Source organism: Genypterus blacodes, unplaced genomic scaffold (genome assembly GCF_046128005.1).
Source record: "Genypterus blacodes isolate CSIRO-AG114 ecotype Tasmania unplaced genomic scaffold, CSIRO-AGI_Gbla_v1 ptg000438l_1, whole genome shotgun sequence".
NCBI classification, from domain to species: Eukaryota; Metazoa; Chordata; class Actinopteri; order Ophidiiformes; family Ophidiidae; genus Genypterus; species Genypterus blacodes.
Window position 1 is genome coordinate 3,149,298 of NW_027467208.1, and position 25,885 is coordinate 3,175,182.

At 47.0% G+C, this 25,885-nt stretch overlaps 2 protein-coding genes across 2 annotated transcripts in view; one reads left to right on the plus strand and one right to left on the minus strand.

The window, feature by feature from the left end:
• The window catches only part of kcnq4 (potassium voltage-gated channel subfamily Q member 4), a 32,521-nt gene extending 13,966 nt beyond the window's left edge, over positions 1 to 18,555 (plus strand). Inside the window, exons 2-15 of the mRNA XM_076139350.1 lie at positions 5,668 to 5,758; positions 6,976 to 7,102; positions 7,206 to 7,381; positions 8,445 to 8,570; positions 8,668 to 8,778; positions 8,870 to 8,965; positions 9,169 to 9,257; positions 9,764 to 9,889; positions 10,848 to 10,904; positions 12,695 to 12,924; positions 13,018 to 13,117; positions 17,707 to 17,838; positions 17,917 to 18,055; positions 18,355 to 18,555. Of these exons, the coding sequence (XP_075995465.1) occupies positions 5,668 to 5,758; positions 6,976 to 7,102; positions 7,206 to 7,381; positions 8,445 to 8,570; positions 8,668 to 8,778; positions 8,870 to 8,965; positions 9,169 to 9,257; positions 9,764 to 9,889; positions 10,848 to 10,904; positions 12,695 to 12,924; positions 13,018 to 13,117; positions 17,707 to 17,838; positions 17,917 to 18,055; positions 18,355 to 18,555 (1,801 nt within the window). The remainder of the gene's footprint in view (positions 1 to 5,667; positions 5,759 to 6,975; positions 7,103 to 7,205; positions 7,382 to 8,444; positions 8,571 to 8,667; positions 8,779 to 8,869; positions 8,966 to 9,168; positions 9,258 to 9,763; positions 9,890 to 10,847; positions 10,905 to 12,694; positions 12,925 to 13,017; positions 13,118 to 17,706; positions 17,839 to 17,916; positions 18,056 to 18,354) is intronic.
• Positions 18,556 to 22,072: 3,517 nt separating this feature from the next.
• On the minus strand, positions 22,073 to 23,876 carry cfap300 (cilia and flagella associated protein 300). Its single transcript, XM_076139547.1, has 7 exons — positions 23,742 to 23,876; positions 23,571 to 23,652; positions 23,158 to 23,227; positions 22,888 to 23,045; positions 22,638 to 22,810; positions 22,461 to 22,527; positions 22,073 to 22,342 (listed from the first exon to the last, which is right to left on the minus strand). The coding sequence occupies exons 1-7, from the start codon at positions 23,849 to 23,851 to the stop codon at positions 22,208 to 22,210; spliced, it is 795 nt and encodes a 264-aa protein (XP_075995662.1). The 5' UTR covers positions 23,852 to 23,876; the 3' UTR covers positions 22,073 to 22,207.
• Positions 23,877 to 25,885: the final 2,009 nt, after the last annotated feature.

Here is a 25,885-nt window from a genome sequence, read left to right on the forward strand (position 1 = left end):
CTTTCTGAAGGACCACGGCCTCTCTCTCTGTCTCTCTCTCTCTCTCTCTCTCTCTCTCTCTCTCTCTCTCTTTCTCTCTCTCTCTCTCTCGTGTGAATAATTGATCCAGTCATGTCATATTCTTGAAGATCGTGGCATTCGCAGGAAAACAAACACTTCCCTCATTCTCACACTGCGTTCTTGTGTCATGTCACTTCTTTTCTCCTCCTCCTTCTTCTCCTTCTCCTCTTCCTTTCTCCTCCTGTGCGCTGCGGCCAAACCGCCCGCTCAGCTTCTTTCTGTGAAAAAGCACTTTCCCTCTGTATTTGTTTGTGTGCTGGGCTTTTGTTTGTTCCTGCTTTGAAAAGTTTTCTGTCCCCGTAGACACTGGCGTGTGTGTGTGTGTGTGTGTGTGTGTGTGTTTGGGCGTGTGTTACTTATATATTTATTTTGTTTGTTTTGTAGGGGGGGGGTGACTATCAGGCTCACAGATTGGCCTGTGCTGTGCTGTGCTGTGCTGAGCTGATCTGAGCTGAGCTGAGCTGAGCTGCGCACATTGTGCCTGCAGTCGCTATTTAAGGAGGCTGGAACACTATTAATATCTTTCTACTGTTTCCACCTTTCTCTATCTCTCTCTCTCCCCTCCGCTGTGTGCTGACGACACTCTCCTCCTCCTCCTCCTCCTCCTCCTCCTCCTCCTCCTTCTACTTCCCTCTCACTCTCCTCTTCTCCTTTTTCTTCCCTAACTCCTCTCTGGACAGATCTCATCCGTCCCTTTGTTTGTGAGCTCTGTGCTGCTGTCTGTATACTGTAACGAGTGTGTGTCGGCGTGTATAGTAGAGAGGTGTGTGTGTGTGTGTGTGTGTGTGTACATACATAGTGAAGGTGTGAAGGGTAACATTCCCAAGGTGACATTACTTTTAGTCTGCGATTCATGTTTGAAGTAAATATCATGTTCTAAGTGTGTGTGTGTTTTTCGCCTGCATTTGTTTAAACGGGTCTATATGTTTACCTGTGTATGTCCTTGTGGACAGTGTCAGTGTGTGTGTGTGTGTGTGTTCTGTTTGTGCACACACTCTCTCGTGCACAGCCGCTGGGTCAATGTCTGAAAGCCTTCAGAGCCTCATCGATCAGGGCTGGCGCCGCACACACACACGCGCACACATGCATGCGCCGGCTGGTGACGTTTGACCCCGCGACCTTTAAAGTTGATGTCCTAAAGTTTGTCCCTCGCCCGCCCTCCTTTTTCCTCTTTTTTCCTCTCTCTCTCTCTCTCTCCTCTTCCTGGCGTCGCTCCAGCTGCTTCTTTTTCACCTCCATCATCTTCACACACACACACACACACACACACACACACACACACACACACACACACACACACACACAGCATGATACAGTGATAAACACTCTGGTATCAGTGCTGCTGCTCATCACGTGAGAACAGTGTGACAGTCCAGGTAAAGTAATGTGATCTCTTGCTCTTCACTTATGTCCGCTTACAGGAAAACAGCAGTAAAAGCAGCCGGGATGCTTCCATTAAAAGCCTCTGGTTGCCCTGTAGGCTGCTGTACATTCCTCCTCTGTCTGCCCCCTCAGCAGCACAATGGCCCTCTGGAGTTTTGCAGGCCGTTAGCCAGTTTGCAAGCGACCATCATCTTATGTGCACTTTAGGCACGCAGAGGTCGTTGTGTGTGTGTGTGTGTGTAACGTTGTGACGTTTATGCGAGCCGGCGGCTTATTCAGGTCACGTGTTTGTTTTCTTTGCTTCTCTCAGGTTTTGTCCTTTTCTTTCTCTCCTCTTTCGTTCTTTGCGTCTCTTCTTTTTATGTCTTACTGTGCTTGCACTTTTCTTGATTCTCCGCCGTGTCCGCGAGACAAATTACACTCAGTTGGCTTTTGGAGAAAAGTCAGATATTCTGTGTATAAAGCCGAGCGTGCATTATTCTTTCTAAGAAGTTCTGGAGCAATTATTAATGTTGACAGCTGTACAATAAGCCTCCTGAGCCGCTGACTTTTAGAAATTAATGTATTCATCCTTATATGATGGGGCTTTGTGAGGATACATATAGCTTCCATACGTTAACACGCTCGTTTCTGATGTTTTTCGATGAGTCATACACTCTCACACCGCTTGACTTTCTCCTGCCTTCACCCCCCGGCGCTCCACGTTAGCCGCTGCAAATGAGACTCCGGGAATTCCTGCGGTGGATTTAGTGTCTCACCCCCCCCCACCCCTCGGCCCGTCCACGTCGAGATCAGATCGGATGCCCGTTCTGAGGTCACCGTGACGATAGTTGCCAATAACCACAATGGAGTCAGACTGTGGTCAAAGGAGGGCAAGGACGACCCGGAGAGGCTCTGAGCGGCACGAGGGCGGCGCGGACGTGATGATGAATTATAGAGGAGGGGAGATGGAGCAGCGGTTGATGGAGCGAGAGGTCAGAGAGCAGAAGCAGTGCCATGTTTACAAGGTTACACTGTATTGGTCATGATATCAGTGTAGGAACAGAAGAAGAGGAAGTAATCGCCTCTACATTCTACATTTTTACCTATAGAAACAAGAAATGCCCTCACATAACCGACTGTAAAGTAATCAACTGTTATGAATGAAGTCCTCATTTGAGCGGATCGATGTGATTGTGCTTAGTTGAGCATTCTCTGCCTCCTACATGAAATCCACACTTCCTCTCTCTAAACCCTCCAGAATAAACGCTGCTCCTCCTCCACATATTGATATGTTTCAATAGAAACATTCTTCTTTTGTTGAGGCACAGCAGGGAAGCACTCAAGTCCGAGCTGATTTTTCCTTTGACGTCCCCCAGAGACAAACTCTGCTGATTTGGTGGATTTCAACTGATGCTTTGCTCTTAATTGACATTTCCCTGAAATGTAGGGAGGGTGGGTGGGACTGGGTGGCGGCGGCGGCGGCGGCACTGTGGAGTGAAAGTGTGGCCTCAGCAGAAATGTGTCTCCCTCTCCACCTGCGTCACACACGTGGCCTAAAGTGTGTGTTGAGTCGGTGCTTCCGGGTCACGTAGAACTCTGGAGAAGAACGTCCAAGACAAGAAGTGATCAAACAGGCTCACAGACGTGTCAGGATCTCCATTCATACCATGGAAACCTGTGCTGGCACCAATGATCACATTATTGCTGAAATGATAAAAGAATTGTATCTGTCATGTTTTGTTTATAATAGTTAAGTGTGCTACAGTCTGTCCTGATGGCTTTGGATTGGTTTGCACTTAGCGTTTGAATTTGCAGCTTCACTCGGTTAGAAGTATTGACCCTAGATTGAGTCGGTGGTATTTTGCATCCCTACGTCAGAACGGCTCATATTGTGATCGGAGGCTCGTGGTCTGAATGCGATTGAGGCCTGACGAGTTTGTTATGTGACACCCGGCAGAAGTCGCCTCTGTGATTACGCAAACCGGCTGCATAAACAGATACGGCGTGTTGACAGTAACTCATTGCAGTGTTTTGGCCTTTATGTAATGGATAGTATTCTGCCGTGGTAATATCAGCTGTTCAGCAAATGCGTTACTTGTTTCTACTGGAATGTTGCGTGCGTGTGTGTGTGTGTGTGTGTGTGTGGGTGCATTTGGTATAAGCCCAGCTGTCCATCTTGCTGTCTGCGCCGCCACTCGTTTCCTGTCATGAAAGCGCACGTCATGAGAGAAACCACCTGAGCTGCTGCTCTAACTCATCTTCTCCTGGAGGAAATACAGATCCTGCTTTAAGTTAATTGAGGGGGAAAAAGACAGTCGGCCCCGTCAGCACATTACCCAGTTGATGAACAACCAAACATGCGTTGTTTGCAGGAATTATCTGAGTGTGTTTCTCATAGTGACTCTGCAAACTCTCTCATCCTCTCATGCATCACGGCTCTCAGGAACATACAGTCGTAATTATTCGGGGGCGTCTGTTTATTCACGCTCCGCATCCGGTGTCTTTTCTTTTCACCGTCTGAGAGGTACTTTGTCTTTCTATTTGCGGCGTCCCACCATCTGGCAAGCAAACGCAGAAACTGGCTTACTCACTCGTTCTGCACACGTGTGGAGAAAAGAGATGAGCAATCAGTAGAGTGACTACGATTAAAGTGTCAATACCCGGAATTCCCCTTGTAGGATCTTGGACGCTCCATGTCCTATACTCGTCCACCTTGCCGCTGACCTGCAATCACTGACGTTTGTCTCGTCCTTCCTTCCTGTTGTCCTCAGCCGTGTCTCATCTGAGCGACGGGACTTTATTATCCTCAGCTGCTCCATTTCTCAGAATTACAGTTTGATGAGCGGGAGTCCTTTGTGATCGCTGCTACGCTCCATCCTCCGAGTGAAATGAGTGTGTTCACTGTTGTGTGGCCGTTATCTGTTCTCATATTTCTGTCATTTTAATGTCACAATAATAGAGGTCAACACATTTCTCCCCTAATAGTAGGTTAGAGGTCACAGCCCTTCATATCCGAGCACAACAGCTTCTTTTTGTCTGACCTTCTTCCTGCTGTACTGAGCCCCAAAATGTGTAATCGCGTTTCATTTCCCACAATACAGTTTTTAGCAGTGAGCGACTGGTTGATCGCATTAAATGCTGAGGACAAAAGACGCCATTGTGCGAGGCCTTGAGAATTGGTCCAGCGTCTGGCAAGTGTTGGCTCAGTTGGAATCTGACATCCAGTCGGGTCTCAGCCAGCAGCTGCCACCTGTTTGATCTGGCTTGTGCTCACTTGGCTCAGAGGAGAGGCTGCGCTCGCATGTTTGCACCTCGTCCGCGTCGTTCTCTCAGCTTTATTTGCTTGTTATTGTTTTTACGGCGATGTTACACCGCCGTGTGTTTTTGTCAGATCTGTCACTTTGCCAGCTGTGTCAAGGGTCTGAAGACATAAACAAACTAAATACAAACAACTGCATCATCTGGCCGATAAAATTATGGACAGATAATGGAAATGTGTCAAGAAGTCCTGATGTAATTTCAGATATCATAACGCCTCTGCAGTCTGTCGTCACGCTGTGGACACTTCCCCTTAAATGACTAACAATAACTGTTTCTACTGGTTACGTAGGACAGAGTTGTGGTTGCCATGTAAGTTAGATTTAGTGCATCCAAGAGAAAGTTTAAACCGCAGTTTTGTAATGATTTCCGTCTGACGTTTAGTCGTGATTTAAAGCTCCAGGCTGCGTTCTCTGTCTGAAGGAGTCGTGTTTATGTTGCCAGAGTTAATTTAGTGGGACTTCCTGTGGCGGTGACGTCGCCTCGGCAGTCGGGCGACCCTCAGGTGTGATCCAGCGTCGAACCCGCAGTCGTCACCTCTGCAGTGCCACATATGAAATGAAAGTGTTTACACGAACACCAGAGCAGCGGCGACATAAGAAACGATTTAGCTGAATTTATGTTGTGTTTTATTGCGAGCGGTTTTTAAGCTGAAGTGGCCATTACTCCCTTTCTGTCCCAGCTGCCTCTCTGTAATATGACTTACACTGTCAGCCATGATGTTCATTTAATACACAACTTAACCATCATCCACTTCATGGTTTTATTCATAAATATTCAAAAAGGCTTAAAAAAATATACTGTTTGACTTGCAAGCACCATCACAACTTAAAAACAAGTCAGATACATTTAGAACCCAAAAATGGGGAAAGTGCTCACTACAACTGTATTAAGTGTGTGTGTATGTGTGTGTGTGTGTTCCAGTTTCCTGCTGGTGTTCAGCTGTTTGGTGTTGTCTGTGTTCGCCACCATTCCCGAACACCAAACAATGGCCAACGAAGGCCTCTTCATCCTGGTAAGACCCTCTCCCAACACACACACACACACACACACACACACACACACACACACACACACACACACACACACACACACACACACTTCAGCCTCTGTCTGCTTTTTGAAGCATGTGCTTATGTTTTGTTGCTGTGGAGGCAGAAGTTGCCGTGTAAGCAGGTGGGAGCGTTCAGGTGTTGTTGACTATGCAGGAAATCACAGACATGATCCACTAATCCTAATAGCCATCCCATAATCTCCCCTCTTCCTCTCTCCTCTCTCTGTGAAAGGTAATGGATACTCTCTCTCCTTCTCAATCTGACTCTTGCTCTCTCTCTCTCTCTCTCTCTCTCTCTCTCTCTCTCTCTCTCTCTCTCTCTCTCTCTCTCTCTCTCTCTCCTTCACTCTTCCCACCTTGCTCATCTTTTCATGTTATTTAATGGTCAGTCTCTCCCTCTTGTTCGCTCTTTGGGATCAATCACACAACCATTAGTGGGCAATCAGCCATTAGTGGACGTTACTTACACCAGCATTCCCTCTAATGACGGACTGGTTCAGTGCACCTTAAACTGCCCGTGCATGTAAAGCAGAGGAGAGGCAGAGACACAAATGGAAGGCTGAGTGACTAATTAATGAGTTTGGACTCAACTATTAAAACATTAATTATTTGTCATGTATTAAAATGTGTATATATAAGAATGTTACAGCAAATCCCTTAATGAATTGCCCATCAGGTCTAAATAATACATATGATGTATCAGACGTTTGTTTTCATCAACATTAGGAAAACTACTTTGTTACTTTCCAGACACAACAAGACCCTTTGTTATTCCAGGAAGTAGCCACATCCACATTATGCTTTCCACCACATTGATTTGAGCGTTTTGCCTCCGTCTTCTGGCTTTGATTTCATAGCATACCTTGTCAATGCAGTGCTGTTTATGTCGAAGGGTTAAAGCACAGGATGAAAAACATATTTGTTTCAATTTGGTAGTGAGGTCACTGCAGCCCGACGCAGTAAGTGGATTAAGAGCAGCGTAAAGAGTGGCATGGCCCTGTGAGACGGTGATAAGGTTGCCCTGTGGCTCGGAGGATAGTTGCTTTTGATAATAGGATACAGCAATAGATTAATATATACTGTATTTAGGGATAATAATGATGATCATAATGGATTTTGCTTCCTTCACTTACCCCCTACTCCCTCTCTCTCTCCCTCTCTCTTTGTGTGGTTTGTAGGAGTTTGTGATGATTGTGGTGTTTGGTTGTGAGTACTTCATCAGGGTCTGGGCAGCCGGCTGTTGTTGCCGATACCGAGGATGGCAGGGGCGGCTCAAATTTGCCAGGAAGCCCTTCTGTGTCATAGGTTAGTGCCGAATGCGTGCGTGACATATATAACACAATGCATTCTGTTGTTTTTACTACGTCTGTGCGTGTTTACAGTCTGATATCTGCTTCCTTCTCTGCAGACTTCATAGTATTCGTGGCGTCCCTGGCAGTGATCGCCGCAGGGACACAGGGCAACATTTTTGCCACCTCAGCCCTACGCAGCATGCGCTTCCTGCAGATCTTGCGTATGGTTCGCATGGACCGACGAGGAGGCACCTGGAAACTACTGGGCTCAGTGGTTTATGCTCACAGCAAGGTGGGAGAGAGAACATACTAAATATAGTGCTCACCTTACACACGCAGTCCTACAGGGAACACGCTTTGTCTGCTGTATATTGCAGCACAGCCATGTCCCAATTCCATCCTACTGATTAAACCTACTTTGGTTTGCAGTGTGCTCACACTAAGGAAGTGACATCATGAAGTATTTGCAGGGTTTTTCAGTGCGCTTAAATTGGGTTAATTACTGGTTTGGTATTGATGGACATAATTCTTTGACGATGCAATGTAAAGAGGAAATTTAAGCGCTCACAGTTGTAAACTATGACAAAGTGTAAACAGGGAGGAGGTTGACTAATTGATCCTTAAATGGACAGTAAAAATGACAAGAGAGGTCTTTAGCAAACATCCAGCTTATCTGTTTTTGCAAAAGAAGTCTTCCTATAGGATATACAGTATAAAGTATACAGTAAAGGGTTTAGTGCAGTGTTATGGATTGTTATAATAGCAGGAAGGAGCCTGGGGGCAGCTGAGCGGTCAGAAGCTGGCAGTGGCCATCATGGTAGTTACCACCGGGACAAATCCCTTTGTAACTGTTGCTCCACCGATGGACAAAGTGCTGAGTCGGCTGATGACCGTCCGGCGGCTTGATGATATGATTACATCCATGGCCCTCCAACGCCTCCATCCCCTTCAGTTGCTCATTTTTTGGCAGTTAGTTATTAGTGATTGTGCTGACCTCAACACCTGACACCCACTGGTCAGCTAGAGAGCAGCCAGACAGTGATGCTGCTGGTGATGATGATGATGATGAATTGATGCATCAGCTGCGTCCCAAGTCAACCAGTGCAGCCAAATGAGAGTGGAAGCCAAATGTGATGATGATGATGATGGTAATGATGGGAAATTAGCCAATAATGATGATGCTGATATGGTAATGACAGCAGGGATTATAATGGTGGAGATGGCTGCTGCTGCTGCTGACAATAGTGATAGATACCTAAGCTCTCTCTCTCGCTCTCTCTCTCTCTCTCTCTCTCCCCCCCCCCCCCCCCCCCCCCCTCCTTCTCTCTCTCTCCCCCTCTTCCTCCTCATATCAGGAGCTCATTACGGCCTGGTATATAGGTTTCCTGGTGCTGATCTTTGCCTCCTTCCTGGTCTACCTGGCAGAGAAGGACGTCAACAGTGACTTCAACACCTATGCAGACTCCCTCTGGTGGGGGACTGTGAGTACTACAGGAATATCTCTGCATACTGATTGACTCGTATGAGCTGCTGTGTTTATAGACTTATCACATTGTGTGCATGTCTTCACGTGCTCAGATTACCCTGACCACTATTGGCTACGGGGATAAGACTCCTCATACGTGGCAAGGACGCGTCCTGGCTGCTGCCTTTGCTCTCCTGGGTGTTTCCTTCTTCGCCCTGCCTGCTGTAAGTCTTCTAAATTCACTCTCAGTCTCCCCCTGTTGTCAGCCTTGCCGGAAGCCTCACCTCTTAATTTTTTCTGACCTCTGACCTCCAGGGCATTCTGGGATCAGGCTTCGCCCTGAAAGTCCAAGAGCAGCACAGGCAGAAGCACTTTGAGAAGAGGAGGATGCCTGCCGCCAATCTGATCCAGGTAACGGAGAGGACAGAGAGTCATCCAGCCTGTGTGGCATGATATTCTTTCATCCATTCAATCTCAGGTCGGGTGTTTGGTTTCAACGTGTGTGTGTGTGTGTGTGTGTGTGTGTGTGTGTGTGTGTGTGTGTGTGTGTGTGTGTGTGTGTGTGTGTGTGTGTGTGTGTGTGCGTGCGTGCGTGTGTGTGTGTCTTTCCCCAGGCTGCGTGGCGTCTCTACTCCACAGATGCTAAGCACTCCTATCTAACAGCTACATGGTACTTCTATGACAGCATGTTGCCTTCGTTCAGGTAAGTCATCAGTCTACACGTCCATGTGCTCTGCTTTGTTTGATGATTAAATGCAGACAGAGATTCAAACAGTTAGGCAAAACGCAAATTCAACGGCGCACATCACACCTACAAAGTTTGGTCGGTGATCAATCACTCCAGTTAAACAGTGATTGTAGTGAACTGAAACCTTGGTGAGCTCTTCTCTTATATGAGTTTTATTCTTGGCCCTCTTTATCTTATAATTTCATTACATTTTGCTCTACAGTGATTTCCTACATTTTGCATTTGTATGTTTATTTGACTGCTTCTGTTTTCTGTAAAATGAGGGAAATATGTAAACACACAGAGCTCCATGAACATCTATATGTCAACATCTTTAGTTTGAAAGCCTCCCTCTTCTTTTCAGTTAATCACCTTTATAGTTTGACATTCATGAGTTCTTTTCTTCATCATTTATTCTTGTTTTGTTGTTTCTCTGTTGCATTTGTTTTGTGTTATTTTCCGTTTGTCCTCCTCGGTGTCAGAGAGCTGACGCTCCTGTTCAGTCACCTCCAGCGACAGCGTAACACCAAGAAGGTTGTCCCCAACTCCTACCAACCGCTGCTGTCTGGGCTGCAGCCCTACAGCTCTCCCTATCTGTCGGGGGACAGGTATGCCCCCCCTCCCCCCCCCCCTCACAACTCTACCTGTCTCATTTCCCAAAACAACAGAGGAACTCTTGGTAGAAGTACAACATTCAACAGGCTGGCTGCTTCTGTTCTGCCGAGCATGGATGTGTCGTGTCACTAACAAACCTAATCTGAGACCACTTTGTCCCGAGCAGCTCGTCGTCCCCCCTCGTCCCCCCTCGTCCCCCCTCGTCCCCCACACGTCTCGGTCTGAATCTCTGTCTCTCTGCCACCTCCCGTTGTTCACTCATCGGTTTCCTCTTCCTCTTTCCTCTTCTTTCCCTTCAATCTTATTCCGTTTGTATCTTCTCCATGCCACCCATCCTCCACCCCTCATCTGTTCTCAGGAAGGCAGAAGCTTCATGCAGGTTTGTTCTTCCAGTCCTGAGCTCTGCTTGTTGTCTTATGGGAATCCACATGGATCAATACACATCAACACATCATTTAAACATACTAGCAAACTGAGGGCATGTGAATTATACATATATACAGTGTATATATTGGATGTGTGCATGTGTTAGCTAGGAGAGCCGCAGTAGCAGAACTGTGTTATGAAGGTCTTGCTGGTAGAAATGTCTGGATGTGAGGAGCTGCTCTCGTACCGCAGTGACTCCAGGGCTGATTTGATGGATATACTCAGGTGAAGCTCCACCTCTGCATGATCCTAACACCCCCCCCCCCTTTGACGCCTTTGAATGTGAATGTGTCTCTATAATCCAACACGGCCCCACTGCGGCCTGTTTAGACTATAGAGAGGTCACACTTCACTCCTCCACCTCACCTTCTCCCACTGGTTTCCTTTGCTGCCTTTTTGCCCTCACGGTGTTCACTGGGTGCCCAGGCCGCTCGGGTCCCGGGACTTCTTCGGCCTTTCCTCCTCTCCTCTCCTCTCCTCTCTGTCCCCTCACCCTCTCTCCCTCTGCCTTGTGTGTCTCCCCAGTCAGCTCCTTTCTAAAAAGCGGGGTCTCTTCCGGATTCACGCTGGCCGCAAGCAGAGGTATCCACTGCCACGAGCCTGTGCACGGGGCACGCTAGAACATCAATAACACCACCGCTCCCCCTTTTTGCCTGACACACTAAGCGTTTTGGACCGTGTGTGTGCAGCTGCTCGCTCGTTGTGGAGGCTTATTTCTCACAGCGTCACGATTTGACCTTCATTTGAATAGCGAGCACACGTCCTGGGTCCAAAACGCTTGCGTGAATCCTTTACTTTGAAGAGAATGAGGGAATGTTGTTGCTCTGATGTTTCTCCAGCTTGGGTCTCTCACGCTAGAAGTGGAGAAATGACGATGGCTGAGTTTGGCTGCAGCTTAGAGGTCATGATAAACAATCACAGAAGCCCCTCCATGGATGGTTTATCTATGTGAAATACATTTGACTCTTCTCTCTTATTGGTACCTCTCTTCATCACGCCCTGATGAAACGGTTACAATAAGAAGTTCACCCCCAAAAAGTCTCTGAATGACCTTCACAGAGTTGGAACAGTCGCTGTTGGCATTGCTTCATGTTATTTTAGTACAGTTGTTTGGTTAATGCAGTGTCTCGTTTGGGAGAGATGGTTTAAATAATTGAGCATGCATTTTTGATTCCTAACATCAATCTCAATGCCCGATCATTAGGGTTGTGCATTTATGAATGGTTCCTAAACGCCACAGTTCTTCTGCTTATGTTCTTTGCATGCAGTCTTTAGTTTTTTTCTTCAATGTTTTCTAAAGATTCAGCGAGACGTATCGAGCTGCGATCATTACTTCCTACATTTTCCCGACAGCATGCATAAGGTCCAGCACTCCGTCCTCCCCGTCTCCTGAAGAGTCTACCTGAGCGTTTCAGCCTGCTTGTATGAAATGCTGTTTTCTTTTTTTCCCCACTAACATCCAACTATTTAAATTTTAATTTAAATGGACCCGGGCTGTACACACACACACACACACATTCACGCACGCATGCACGCACAACAACAATGAGTATATCATCGTTAAAATGGGTGGGAGTGACCGGCGAGGCTGGAATCGCTCTGCGGTGCATGACGCCGGCGTTTGCCTTATGGATCCGTGACAGAGTGTAACGTGTAAGTGGCTGCAGAGAGGCGGCGGGATGTCTCAGGGGTCCGGCTATAACGGCAGCAGCGTTAGGAGGCTTTGGGGCCGACAAAAAGCCCCCCGCCCCCCGTAAATAGATGACCTCACATTCTAGCTTTGTGGTGAGTGGTGTAGAGTACTTAAGGAGACGCTCTCGGTGAATGGTCGCGCTCCAGAAGCCGGCGTTTGGGCTGAGGGAAGCTCGTCTTTACTCCGACAAGCAGGTGGAATAATTTTTTTTCCGCCGTCCCAGCACTCCTGCAAGTCCTCACTCCGGCTTCAGGCTGCGTGTTGCTGAATCAGGCGCTGTGACAGACACATAAAATAAGCAAATCCTCAGGGCAAATTGGGTTTGTAGCGATTTTGGAGCGGCCCCTGTGGTCAAACTCCAACTCAGTGATAAGTCAGCTAGTCTGTCCTTCACTCAGACCGTAAAGCTCCGTCTTTGTCCCTCTGTTGTCCATTTGTTGATTAAAGTTCTTAGTGATTACCAGAGAAGTCAGAGGCCGTAGTTAGTTCGTCCCTCCTGCATCTTCCACTAACAAACTCTCTTCTAACGAGCTTTGCTTTGCTAGACCCCCCTCACAGGATAAACAGCATAGTGACGCAGGTTATGATGCAAAAACAGAGAAACACAGCTTCAATTATTCCAAAGAGCAACACTGCGCAGTCATTGCGTTTCCCTTGACTACATCATCTTTACCACCAGCAGTAAAATGGGCTTCCGTGATCGTATCAGGATGAACAATTCCAGGTCGTCCCAGACCATGAGGAACAAGTCGTCCCCGCTGCCGGCCGGCTCCAGCGTGAGGAACTCTCCCACCCAGGAGAACGTTCCAGAGGCCACCAGCCCGGGGAAGGTGCAGAAGAGCTGGAGCTTCAACGACCGCACCCGCTTCCGCACCTCCCTCCGCCTCAAACCGCGGCCCCCTGTTGACGGTAGGCTGCAGTAACACACACACACACACACACTCAGACACCAGTGAGGATTGTTTCATCATAGATCTGTCCCGTCTCTCCTCCTGTGCTCAGTGGAGGGACTGGGTGAGGACAGTGTGGAGGACAAACCGTATTGTGACGTGACCATGGATGAAGTCATACCAGCGGTGAAGACCCTCATACGGGCCGTCAGGTGAGAGCTACATTGCCATTACATGTTGGGATTAAACATATCTTGATGCCCAAACATGGAGATACAAGGTTTCCCAGTTGCAGGAATAAATCTTTTTACTTTTCCAAATGTCAAAAAAGTCAAAGTTCCCCCGCGCTGCAGCTTCTTCTGCAGTGTGTTGAGTAAAGAGGGCAATATTAAAACAACAACAATGAAACTTGATCAGATGACGCGGCACAAAATGAATGGAAATGATCCGAGTGGACGTGTTGCTCTGTCAGAGCAGCAGGTGTATCCAATAACAGGAAGCATCAGTCGCCATCATCAGGCTCCTCCCCTCAGTGAAACTTAGCCTCACGAGTCTGATCAGTGCATTCCCTGCTGTGAAACATAAACCCAACTCACTGAAAGCTGCAAACTCAAGAGAAAAGACGACATTCGTACAATAAACAAACAAAACAAAAAGGAAACACGCGACACACGCATGAGCACATATCTCTGCGTGTGTGTGTGGAATACTGCCTTACTAAGAGCCCCATGTTAAGTGGCCACAGGCAGATGAACACATGTGCACAATCAGCTGACTGAGGGGAAAGGTCCACATACACACACACACCCACACACACACCACTCAGGAGTAAACCCAGCCCTCCGGCAAGGCAGGGTGAGTGCATCGCCACGACCTTGCCGCGCAGGAAGTGCGGCTCGTTCAGCTCGGGCGGCACACGCGCGCACACACACACACACACACACAGTTTACACCAGGAGAACATCTGTGTCTCTCTATCATTCATGTAACACTTGTATACCAATCATTATGTTTGAATATGCTGAAACTCCACTCACAAGCAGGCAGTCACCATGGAAACGCAAATTGCAGCAATAATAAAAAGTTTGGGTCAGAGGGAGGAAGTGTGCAGCGCTGTAATAATTGGTCATTAATTCCATTCAATTTTGCCATTGTCTTATTTTAAACGTGTCAGAATCCCATATGGACACACACTCACACACACACACACACAGTCACACACACACACGCACATGAAGAGTAACCTGGTTGAGTTTTTCACTGATGGTGGCAAAAAAAACTACAACTGCCAGCAAACATCTGGTAGTGAGGCCGAGCTGCTGGTCTCTGGGGGGTTGGACAGGGACAGATTAGAGTCTATTCTCTCTCTCTCTCTCTCTCTCTCTCTCTCTCTCTCTCTCTCTCTCTCTCGTCAGCGATACGTCCTGGCTCGCAGCATTCCTCATCATGGAGTCTTACAGTTTGTGTGTGTGTGCAGATTGTAAAACTTCCCATAACATCCAGGGATTTCTTGGTTTTTCTGGTTTTGTCCGTCTGTGATTTTGGTTTGAGTTTAAGTTGAAGCTGGGCTGTGATTGATCGTCTCCATTGATTTGCACGTGCAGCCGGGCCGTGACGCAGCAGTCTGGACGCGCCGCGGCCGTAACAGTTAAACCTCCGGGTAAATACCAGAGGATACTTTCCGCCCTAAGGATGCAACCTGATATATTATGGTCTCATATCGTTAGCCAGCGATAAGGTTTTATATGATCTCTCCTCGGGCTGCGTTTGACTCAGCACATCGCTCTGACCTCAGCTGCTCTGTGCCTCAGACAATAGAATGGAGGGAGTTCCTATAGATAGTGCAGGTGTGTGCACAGCAGGTGCTCACTGTGGAGCTTACACGCACACACACACGCACACACAGCTTCGCACGCTCACACTTACGGGGGTTCAGGATTGATGTTTGCTGAAGAGAGTTTTGCACCGGGCCTTACTGCTGAGGCTTCATTTTTCAGAAGATACATGTGGTTCATCAGTGCCGGAATGATGTAATGTTTATGTATGGATGCAACCATGTGCAAGGAGGGGAGAGGGGGAGGGGGGGGCTTTGGGTTCAGCTGCATTGTTGTATTCTGTGTGTGTATGTATGAGATTGTGCCTGTGTTCCGTGTGTGAGGCCTCTGCGTTAACGTGCAGCCTCAGCATCCTGATCTATTACCTGGATAATGAGCTTTAATGGCCGGATTTGCATTTGCATCAATGTGTTCTGGTTTTCTTGATGCGCTGTGGTCGCTATGCTATTAAAGCCTGGAGTTACGACGCAAACCACACTTATGCTCGCTCATCATTCCTATCTTCAACCAAGATGTACAGCAGGTCTGGGTCTTCACTCGGTTCTTCACAGTGATGCTTCATGTGTGTGTGTGTGACCTCACCTGATCAGGTCACACCTCAACACAGATCACATCAGGGTTTGCAGGCCCATTTTCTTGTTGTGAAAACGATCCGATGATATGTTTCTGCACTCTCTCTCTTCCTCTCTCTCCCTCTCCCCCCCTCTCTCTCCCTCTCCCTCTCTCTCTCTCTCTCTCACCCTCTCTCTCCACTACAAATCCAATACTGCCCACAACACAAAATCAGTGCAGTTTTGCAACCTTGGAGATGTTTATCACGTTTACATTTTAATCTCCAAACATTATCTTCCTCTTTTCCCCCCCTTGGGTAAGAATTGGAACAAATGCAGCTCAGGCTCTGGCGTTCAGACTTGATGCTCCAGCGTGGCGCCCCTGCTCCAGGATACGTGTCAGCATAACAGTCATTTATAATTTACAGATGAAACTACGGCATAGGAGACCATCAGGAATCCACTTTTGCTGAATTGCAGAATATTCCCACTCGCTATTCGAGCGTTTGGAGCGCCGGTGACACTTCCTGTCCCTCCAATCATTTGCTGTGTGTTTTTTCTGTTGCATGGCCGCTTCCCATATGGACGCTGTGTAGCTGTAATATGGTTAGGCGGACCGTGCCAGCTGTACTGGACCGCTGCCACCGGCTGTTGCACCGCCGCGGGAAGTTTTGCGGAGTGGGGGTGTGGGAGCCTGGAGCGGTTGGGGGGGTTGGGGGGCTTGGTGCTCCCTCTCAAGCCTGACCGCGTGTGTAAAAGCCACTTCACCCACAGAGAACCAGAGTCAGCATTTTACAGAAACCCTTAGAGGATCCAAATCAAAAAAATTCCCCCCTCTCCCGCCCGACGCGTTCCTTTACACACACCTGAGACCCACCCCGGCACACACAAAAGAAATCTGCATCTACCGGCAAAATAAGAAAAGGCTGCCTGCAAAAATACCCCCGAAAGCCGGAGTCATCAAGAAAGATGCTGCGTGAGGAGGAAGAGCTGCTGCTGCTGCTGCTGCTGCTACCAGCCTCAGACCGCCACAGCTCGCTCCTCTACTTCCTCCCCTTCTCTCCCAACATCTGCCCTCCCTCCTCCGTCCCTTCGCCAGGGCCACGACACGACGCCGCTCGGCCGCCTTATGTGCAAACTCTGCAGACCCCCACCCTGCAAAGGTCACAGCGGTCATCTCCCACCCTGACCCCCATCTCCTAGGGTTCACATTTCAGCTGCTCCAGCTTAAGTCCACACTCATGTGGAGCTGTGAGTGTGTAAATGTGTGAAGATAACACACGTCGACACATTCATGGTGTGTGTGTGTGTGTGTGTGTGGCTTTATTGGCGGTGTGTTTTCCTGGAGCAGCTGAGCGTTTGCTTGCGTCTCTTCGCTCTCCAGACCTTTGATGTGATTCCCTTTCTTCCTCCTGTGAAGCTAAATCATTGTGTGATGGTGGACGTGGCCCATCTGTGTGTGAGAGATATGATTCCCTCATTTAAGAAATCATCCCTTCCTCCCTGTGTTTCCCTGCTTGACTTGAAGCGCAATCCATCACAGGCAGAGGCGACGCCATGAATGTGCCTGTTGTGTGTCCATGCTTACACTGTGTGTTTCCACTCCTTCTGCCGAGCCAGCACCTCTCCTCTGGCTACCACACAAGTGATAAACTCAGAGAGAACTGAGCCACACACACACACACACACACACACACATCCAAACTTTCCTCCGCTCCTTTTCCTGCGCTTCCATTATCTCTCCCACATCTCGCGCTCCCTCACGCACCACGTCCAGGCAGAACGACGCTGGCAGAGGATGTTGTCAGTGATGCTTCAGTCGGGGGAACAGGAATGCTGGGTCGACATTCCTCTCCGTGATTTCCCCCTCAAAGCCCCTCTCCTCCCCTCACCCCCTCGCAGCCGGATATGGGCGGCGATGATGAGCCGCGTGTGTGTGTGTGTGCCGGGCAGCTGCGTTTCCACCGGTGGCGCCGTCGTGGCCGTCATCCTGACAGGCGGGCAGAAATAGGCGAGGCTTCTAATAGAGGCGTATTTATCAGGGCGTATATGCTAATTGCTGAAGCTGCAGTCCGAGAGGGAGGAAGCACCGATAAGCGAGCGGCTGTGAAAGATGTTGTCATCATCATAATTGCTGCCACCACGTTTAGTAAGCGGGTGGTTCCCTCTGGATCTGCACATGACTGCGCTCTCTTTATGGGGCTGTTTGTGAATGATAAGGTCACACTGACTGTAATTAATCTTGTAATTCTCATGGTGGCCCACAAGCTTTGATAGCTGTCCTGCCTCTGCATTTTTCTAAAGGTTTACTGTAAGTCCATATTGTGGGCAGCAGAAGGACCACTTAAAGGTGCCCAGAAGAGCAATAATAGTGTGTGTGTTTGTGTGTGTGTGTGTGTGTGTGTGGATGGTTAGGATCCTAAAGTTCCTCGTGGCCAAGAGAAAGTTTAAGGAGACTTTGCGTCCGTACGATGTGAAGGACGTCATAGAGCAGTACTCAGCCGGACACATCGACATGCTGGGCCGCATCAAGAGCCTGCAGTCACGGTGAGTCTCACACATCAGCCAGCTCCGACCCGATGTCAGCTGATATATCATGATGTCATCTTGTGTTTGGCGTTAAAGGGTGGACCAGATCATCGGGCGAGGGTCTGTTCAGACCGATAAGAAGATGCGACCTGAAAAGGGAGAGAAGACGCCGCCAGACCTGGACGTACTGGACGAGCTCAGCATGATGGGACGGGTAGTCAAGGTGGAGAAACAGGTGAGACAGACGGCTCTCTGTTGTTTTTGTTGCCTTTCTGTGTCTTTAACTGAACGTGTTAAACACTTAAACATTACTTTTACACCGTCTGCATGTTTCTTGTTCACCTGAGCTCATTCTGGCAGTGAACAATGCTGCAATACTCACTGGACTCTGGGCTCAGGGTCTTTAGTTGAGCCAACCTGGAAGTCCACTTTATCATCCAGTTTTCTTTATACTAAAAACCAGCTGAACTCAGCCAATCCCAAATTAATCCAAAGTACCAAAGCAGCGTGTGTGTGTGGTGTGTGTTTACACAGGTGCAGTCCATAGAGAACAAGCTGGACGTTCTGCTCAACTTCTACACCCAGTGCCTAAAGAAAGGCTCATCCAACTTCACCCTCTCCTCCCTGCTGGACCCGGACCTGACGTCTGACTACCACAGTCCCACGGACCAAAGAGAGCTCTTCCCCTCTGCCAACACTCTCATCTCCCAGTCTGAGAGCGGCAATTTGGACTGACAGTCAGCCTGGGCGTGGCCCGGGTGGACTCATGTACTGTTAGAACACCAAACCCTGTTACTGTTAGGTCTCCCTCTGACTCCACGCAGCCCAAACTTTGCACCTGCCAGTCAGTTTGTCCGAGCGCGTCCGAGCCACCACATTTAACTCCCCTCAGTGTTCGTTCCCTTCAAATCTCCCGTCCTCGTACATTCTCCTAAAGTGAATGTTGGAGGAGCGCCTCCATGGACGTGCAAACAAAGGCCACCAGATGGCTCCACTTCAGAAGGAGCCACAGCCAAAGCTGCTCGCCGCACACTCCTCCCTGCCCGCGACATGAGGGTGAAGAAGAGCATTAACACTAATCAACTAATACTTGACTACTGAACCAGTTTGACCCACTCCTACACCTCATACTATAGATCTGAGTCTCTGTTAGAGAAACCAGAGTAGATAATCAGACTTTGAAGTTTTGAAATGTTCGGAGAAGCATTTTCCTTTTTTCTTCTTCTCCCATCGGCATTTATTTGACCTTGCCTGTTTTTCGGTTGCTTAGTTGTCTTGAAATGTTGCTGTGCTGTGCCAGTCTTTAGTTCCGTACCTTTTCCAGTCAATTCCATCCAAATACGTGTAACGAATGTACTGATAACGACTAATCCTGTAGCGATGCAACAGTTCCTACCTGCAAATGTTCCTGTGGCACCAGAACCCCCGAGGAACAACAACAGAGATCCCATCCTCTGCAGCCCGGCTGGCTGGATGTGTAATAATGAAACACCTGTATGTCTTCAACAAGGGAGTTTTAAATGTGCAATCACACCAAGACACAGGTAGAAAATCGTCTTGCGTAGGTGCTGAGCGGCCGGTGGAGCCGCATCGTTCACCGCTGCGTAGCTTTGGCCTCCATCTCTTCTGTCTCAATCGAGCCCACGTGCAAAAAAAGACATTATTCCCTGTCTGACCAGCATTCACACGAGGAATGTTTCCACTTATTTAAGGACGGCTTTCGTAAGAGGCAACGCTTCCGTCCGCCGCTCCTTAGACAGACCTGGAAGGCTGCTTACTGTATCTGTGTTTTTAAGACGCCCTTTACTCTTCTGTCTTGCTGCCCCGTCCTCCAGTCTTGCATGTTCTTCACGCTGCTTCCTGTAGTTGTTTCCCTCTCCCATCTGGCCTCTGGGTCACTTTTGTCTATGCCAACTGGTTCAGGCAGCCGGTGTAACTTCAGTCTCTCGCCCCGTATCATCTTTGAATGCTAGATGCTCTCGCAGTCTGTAGCCACGGAGACGATGTAGGACGTCTCTGGCCAGTATATTAGGCTTTTTAAAGATGAATAACCTGTAAGGCACCAGGTCCAACGCATGAAACCCTGGCCATTCTCCTCATGAGTGCACACATCTGAGGAAGTGGTTCAAGCCTAACAGAGCCATTAGAAGCACACAGTGTGCAGGGTAGGGCTGTAGGCGGCACCCGCGGGTGTCAGTGTAGCTGCCCCACATTTCTGTTTGTCACTTTCCTTAAGCACCGTTTGTTTTCCTTGGAGATGTTTGAAGCACAGCAAACATTTTGTGTCAGTGGACCGAACTGGAGTGCGTACACACACACACACACACACACTAACACACACACACACACACACACACATTAGCAAATCCTTTACTTAAACACTTTTGGCGCTTAACGTGATAAGTAACATGTATTTTGTCCTGTAAACTTTTGTCTTTTGTTTTGATTTCTTTACTGTACGTCTGATTTCTATATTGTTAACAGATTTTAAAACAGTATTTAATTGAGTTGGATACAATTTTACTGAAGGTAAATTTATGTAGCATTTTTGCCACGGATCAGACAACGTGAGCGCTTATCTGGTTCACACACACACACACACACACACACACACACATACGCGCACACCAATCGCAGAGCTCACTCTATTTTTTTAAACATCATCAAATATTTGCTGCCAGCCTGAACAAAGCAAACTCCTCTCACTATATTTGGCCAGTGAGACCTGTCTGGGACTTCTTCATGTGTTCCAGTCAGGCCAGCTGACTCAGGTGCTCCACTTTTCCATTCAAACCAAAACCATGTGAATGTACTTCAGTGTTCCGTCTGTTCAACACGATCTCACGCTCTTGTTGCCATAAGAAACACAATGGCACTTTGGCAGGAAGTAGAGTTTGTTGTTTGTATCACACAGTTTTGCGTTCAAATGCTGGTATCTCCATTCTTTGGCCGACATTAGCAGAGTTGCCTACTTTTTGGAGGCGGTTTAGACTGAGCGGTGCCGTTAACGTTATCGCCGCCTAGAATGTCGGGCTTCCCTATCATCTATGAGAGCGCTGTCCTGTGTTGCATGTCTGTGTTAGCGTTGGTGGCCCCAGTGTTAGTCAAACACCTTTCGGCTGTAAAGTCTGGAGTTGAGAGGTGAAAGATAATGACCTGTGCCTTCTATGTCCTCATCTTGTAAACGTTCTGGTGTGACTGCATTACATCCCGATTCTCGTCTTCTGTCTCAGACTCTCAGTCTAGATGCTGCTTTCAGGAGAAACCTTGGTAGATACGGCGTTTCATAAGGACATCACACGACAATAGCCATGCTCTTTTTTGCAAAACTTTGATCTAAAGAAAACTACGGTTGTTATTGATATGTACTTTTAGGGCGTTAAGTCTTTTATGATTGCTGCAACCTTTGATATTTTCTGATGATACTCTGTATATTATGTAGGTCTAGCACATCATTGTAACGTTGAAAACCTTATTGTATTAACACGTGTCAGATCTCATACGTGGGGGCTGGAGGCATGGGCGTGTGTCATCACAGGAAACTCAGGCATGTGTCCTTTCATTAGCATGTCACATAGATCAGAATGGCTTCCACTCAACTACCTCTGAGGCCACTAGGGGGCGCTAGTCTAGGAAACCATAAATGAGATACAGTAACTGTCTAACTGACATGAATGCTATGCATGAACTCCACTCCCCTGCACGTTCTCCTCCTCTCTCTCACTCTGTTCTTCACTCATCCATCCTTTCACTGACTTGCTGCCATTTGACATTCCAACTCCTTTAACCCTTTAACTGCTATCTTAGGTATCGGAATTATTGTTAAAATGAAACAAACACGTCAAAGCAATAAGCAAAAAACAAAACAAATCACAAAGTCTTCCGATTTCAATTGATGAATCTACGTTTGATGAAATAGGGTGCTTATCAAAGTTCTTATTTTCTAACCTAATGCACACCTCTATTTGTCTTTGAAAGAGACACAAACTAAACTGTTTGTGCTGACGATACAACAATCTCACTTGACTAACTTATTAATTTATTTGTTTCAATAAAGCTCTTTGGATTGAACGGCTCTTCTGTCTCATATCTGAACAAACAAGTCACATGGATGTTTGTTTGTTTTGTAGACAAGTGAAGGAACAAAATTTTATCTAATAAGAAATACTAGAAGGTACTCAAGAGAGAGCATACCACCGCCAAGGCTGAACAGTCTCTCAATGAGGAAATGTAACACAGGTGAGCGTGGACTCATTATCGTTTAATAGAACAAAAATCATTACTTGTTGTCTTTTCTGTCTGATCAGTAACGGCAGTGACAGTAATGGAGGAAAGAGGAAGACGGACATGTTGTGCTGAGGCAATAGGACTTCTTCTCCCCACATCTTCAGCATCCTGTGAAGGTTCCTACACCGTAGCTGTGGTAGAACAAAGTCACGTGTCGTTTAAAGGGGTCGACAATCATGTAGGCAAACGTCTGCTCGTCCTCTCGCGTCCCAGGATAACATCGCCCGTATTCATCCTACAGAAAGTACAAAAAAAAGAAATGTAGTTAATTTTTATCTAGTTAATGAAGGTATACTAGACACATGTTAACTAGTGTGCATTGCATATGACCTGCGTTAAATCCGGTCACTTACATGGACAGAGACTTTAAGCACAGTGGAGACGACGCTGATCTTCTTGGTCTCTGGATGCTTCTGTACGCTGTAAAAAGGTCAGTGAGGTCATCGTTAGGCCACCTGCATCTATGGTGATGCAGTGTACAGTACTCATAATCCACCCAGGCCATGGTTACCTGCTGTGAGTCCACTCACCTGATCAGATCTTTGTAGATTTGCTTTGTGGTGCTGATGTAAGGATCAATGGCGTCTTCGTACTGACTGAGTTCTCCTCCGAGACACAGGTGCTTGAAAAGGAGGAACAGGAACTCCTGTCGCTCCTCTCTTCCTACCACAAAGTAGTGCTCAGAGTCTTCTTCCTGCAACATCTGGAGGGAGAGGAAACTTTAGACTGACTCAGTGTCGCTTAAAGAGGGAAGGATGGATGAGAGGAGAGGAGAGTCACTTGTCTGAGCTCATCGTAGTCGGGGTAGACATCATGGTAGCATTTCACAATCTGTCCAGAAGGTCTCAGGATCCCACAGGAGTAGATTGGGTCAAAAAGCCCCAGGCAGACCTTCGTGCACGGCACCACCTCCACATCAACAGATACTACAGGTTTCTCTAAAACACGTACAGTCACACACACACACACACACACACACAGAAATCCCATCTAGAACCTGGCTGTAGGATGACATCAATTTCCTGCTATGAGTGAGGAGAGATGACAAACCAAGAGGCACCCAGGTTCCTGCTTCCATCTTCCTCAGACTGGCCTTCACCTTAGGGTCTCTGAAGAAACACTGAACACAGAGAGTCACATATCAAAACGAATCAATATCATTCATCAACAATGGACAGACCTTAGAATTGTGTATGTGATGAGCTGTGAGTGAACACAGGCTGGGGAAGGGAGATGCCAACTCGCTCTTTCTCTGTTTTACCCCCTTCACCCCTAAACTCAACCTCTCCAGACCCTTCTTCCTCCTTCCGCTCTTGAGACGTTCAACATGTTCACAAGTAGCCTGTGTCAACTGTGACATCATTGATGATGACATTATGGGGGTACAAAGGTGGTTCCTTTCATGTCTCCCACGACTACAATTTAGTAATGCCAATAAAAAACTAAAATTTCCTGTTACTAACCTGTGCAAACATCTGAGTGCTACCTGGGTGAAAACTCTGATCAAAGCTGAAGCATTGAGCAGAAATCCTCCCAAACATAGACCTGAAATAAAAACAAAGCATAACATTGCTCAGGAGGCTGAAATGATACTAAAATGAGAGCAGGTAGCGGGTAGAGTTGTTTAAAGTCACCATTTCATTAACAGTATTAAAACGTCCTTATCCTGGAGAAAGGAGAATTTCTTTGAAAGAACAGGAGAGAAGGAAAACGTTTGCTCAAAGTCGTATTTCTCTCCTGCCATGTTTACGCTCTTGTTGTTGGTAGACAATCTACGGAGACGACGTCTCTGCCGATCAGCGTCCAAGAGGAAGGGGGCGGGGTTGTAGGCGTAAAGCAGCCAATGAGCGATAAGCATTCCCACTATCAGCCAATGAGCGCGTGTCTGCTCAGCATTAGGTCGGATACTGGAAAAGAAGACGAAGTGATCCATGTCGTTTTATCGCCCATCTCAGAATGCTGAAGTCGTTGCCAGACAACACACAACAGACAAACGTAAAAGTATATCTATCTTCCTTTAACATGTGTATCTTCTAAACATTTATTACTGAGAGGTTCGGATAAGTTAGAAACGTTTTGTGGTATAACCTAAGTTAATCCAAAGTAATGAATCATTGTAACTTTATACGGGTTTAAGTACATTCTGGGTTTGTGTTTATGTATCTTCACCACCACTAGAGGGCGACAACTCCCTGCTTTCTCAAACACATGTAGGTTTAGTTTACATTTTACTGTATGTATTTCTCTGTCACTTTCCTCTCACATGAGAACCCAAGCAGCACCCTAAAGGTTCTCAGTTTGACCCCCTTTAATAATTAAGGGGTAATAAAGGGATTACTCTGACTTTAAAGTATTTCAACTACTCTTGGCATAGACAACTTAAATATAGCAGTAGGGACATATGCCAACCACAAAATTAAATGGCCACTGATTTTTCCCTACAAATATCTTCGACAATCTCAAACGGTCTTGTCATGTTCTACTCCACACAGTGTTCCAAAACAATGACAACAAATGTCCCTGTAAGTTCTACAACTAAACTGATGCCCTTGCAAACAGTGTCCATATTGTTCCCTGAGTAGTGAGTCAGATATACCAGTCGTCTGACGCTGTTGACACCCAACCAGTCTCCTTGGAGGAGTCAGAGGGTCTGACGGCTGCCCCCAGAGAGACCAAAGCACCACATATAACACCCATAAATGCAGACTGCATATCCTCTTACAGCTGTCTGGACATAAAATTAGACTCCCACACTGTCGTACTGTACGTGGAAAAAGCCACTGGGCAAAGTAGGATGATGGACACTAGTTATGGTGGTAATCTTTACTTTGGTAAGACAGACATATACACTAATATTTATGTTTAAACAATAACTTTGTTATGTTCGGGCCCTCTGGGGTCATTAGCCTGTGTGTGAGTGTGTGTGTGTGGTCAGTGATACATTTTGCATCTAGAGAATGAATGGAAAGTGGATCAGGTTGCATAGACTCCAACTCCTCTGCTGTGCAACTGAAAATAGAGCAGGTTTGCAGTGTTTGTTTGTTTGTGTGGTGTATTGTATCCTTGGTGTGTTTTCAGGAAGGTGTGTAAGATGCAGCAGAGGGGTGTATGGTGAAGGGAGAGCCTGTCGGGCGATGGGCGAGCTCTACCATGACACCTGTTTCACATGCAGCCTTTGTGGTGGGTCCTGCTATGGAAAATAACTTCATAATTAACCAACATAAAAGTAAATGTAATGTAATCTTTGTACAAATATTTGGTTTAATTTGAACCAACTGTGTGTTTTTATCCATTTCGTGATTGTTTCTTGTTTAGGTAAGCAGCTTAGTGGCAAAGCCTTTTATTCAGTGTCAGGGCGAATCTATTGTGAACATGACTTTTTGGTAAGTTTATGCTTTAGTACAGCTGCATAGTGAGTTACAATGGGACACAATCGTATTTAAGTTATCCACAACATGAATCCTTTGTATTTACTCAAGTATTCAGGAGTTCATCCTTCTACAGAAGTGTGTCACAGCTGTGGATCTCCAATCACTGAGATGGTGAGTGTGCATGAACTGCTGCCACTTTGTAATAAGGTATAGTTTAATAAAGCATCGAATGGAATTGTGCATGACTGATTCATACTTGACAAAAGCATTAAGAAGAAGTTTTAGGTTGCTTTTCTTCACAATAACCTTGGTTGTTTTTGCAGCTGTTTAATTCAGGAGCTATTCATTTGTAGTCAGGTTAAGTAAGTTGAATCATTTGTGTGTGTGAGTATAATGGAGACTTCTGG

Coding starts and splice junctions, on each gene's coding strand:
- cfap300 (XM_076139547.1), bottom strand. CDS start 23,851: ATGGCAGGAGAGAAATACGACTTTGAGCAAACGTTTTCCTTCTCTCCT. Junction 22,528..22,637: donor ATCTACAAAGATCTGATCAG/GTGAGTGGACTC, acceptor ACCTTTTTACAG/CGTACAGAAGCATCCAGAGA. Junction 22,343..22,460: donor TGCTTAAAGTCTCTGTCCAT/GTAAGTGACCGG, acceptor TACTTTCTGTAG/GATGAATACGGGCGATGTTA.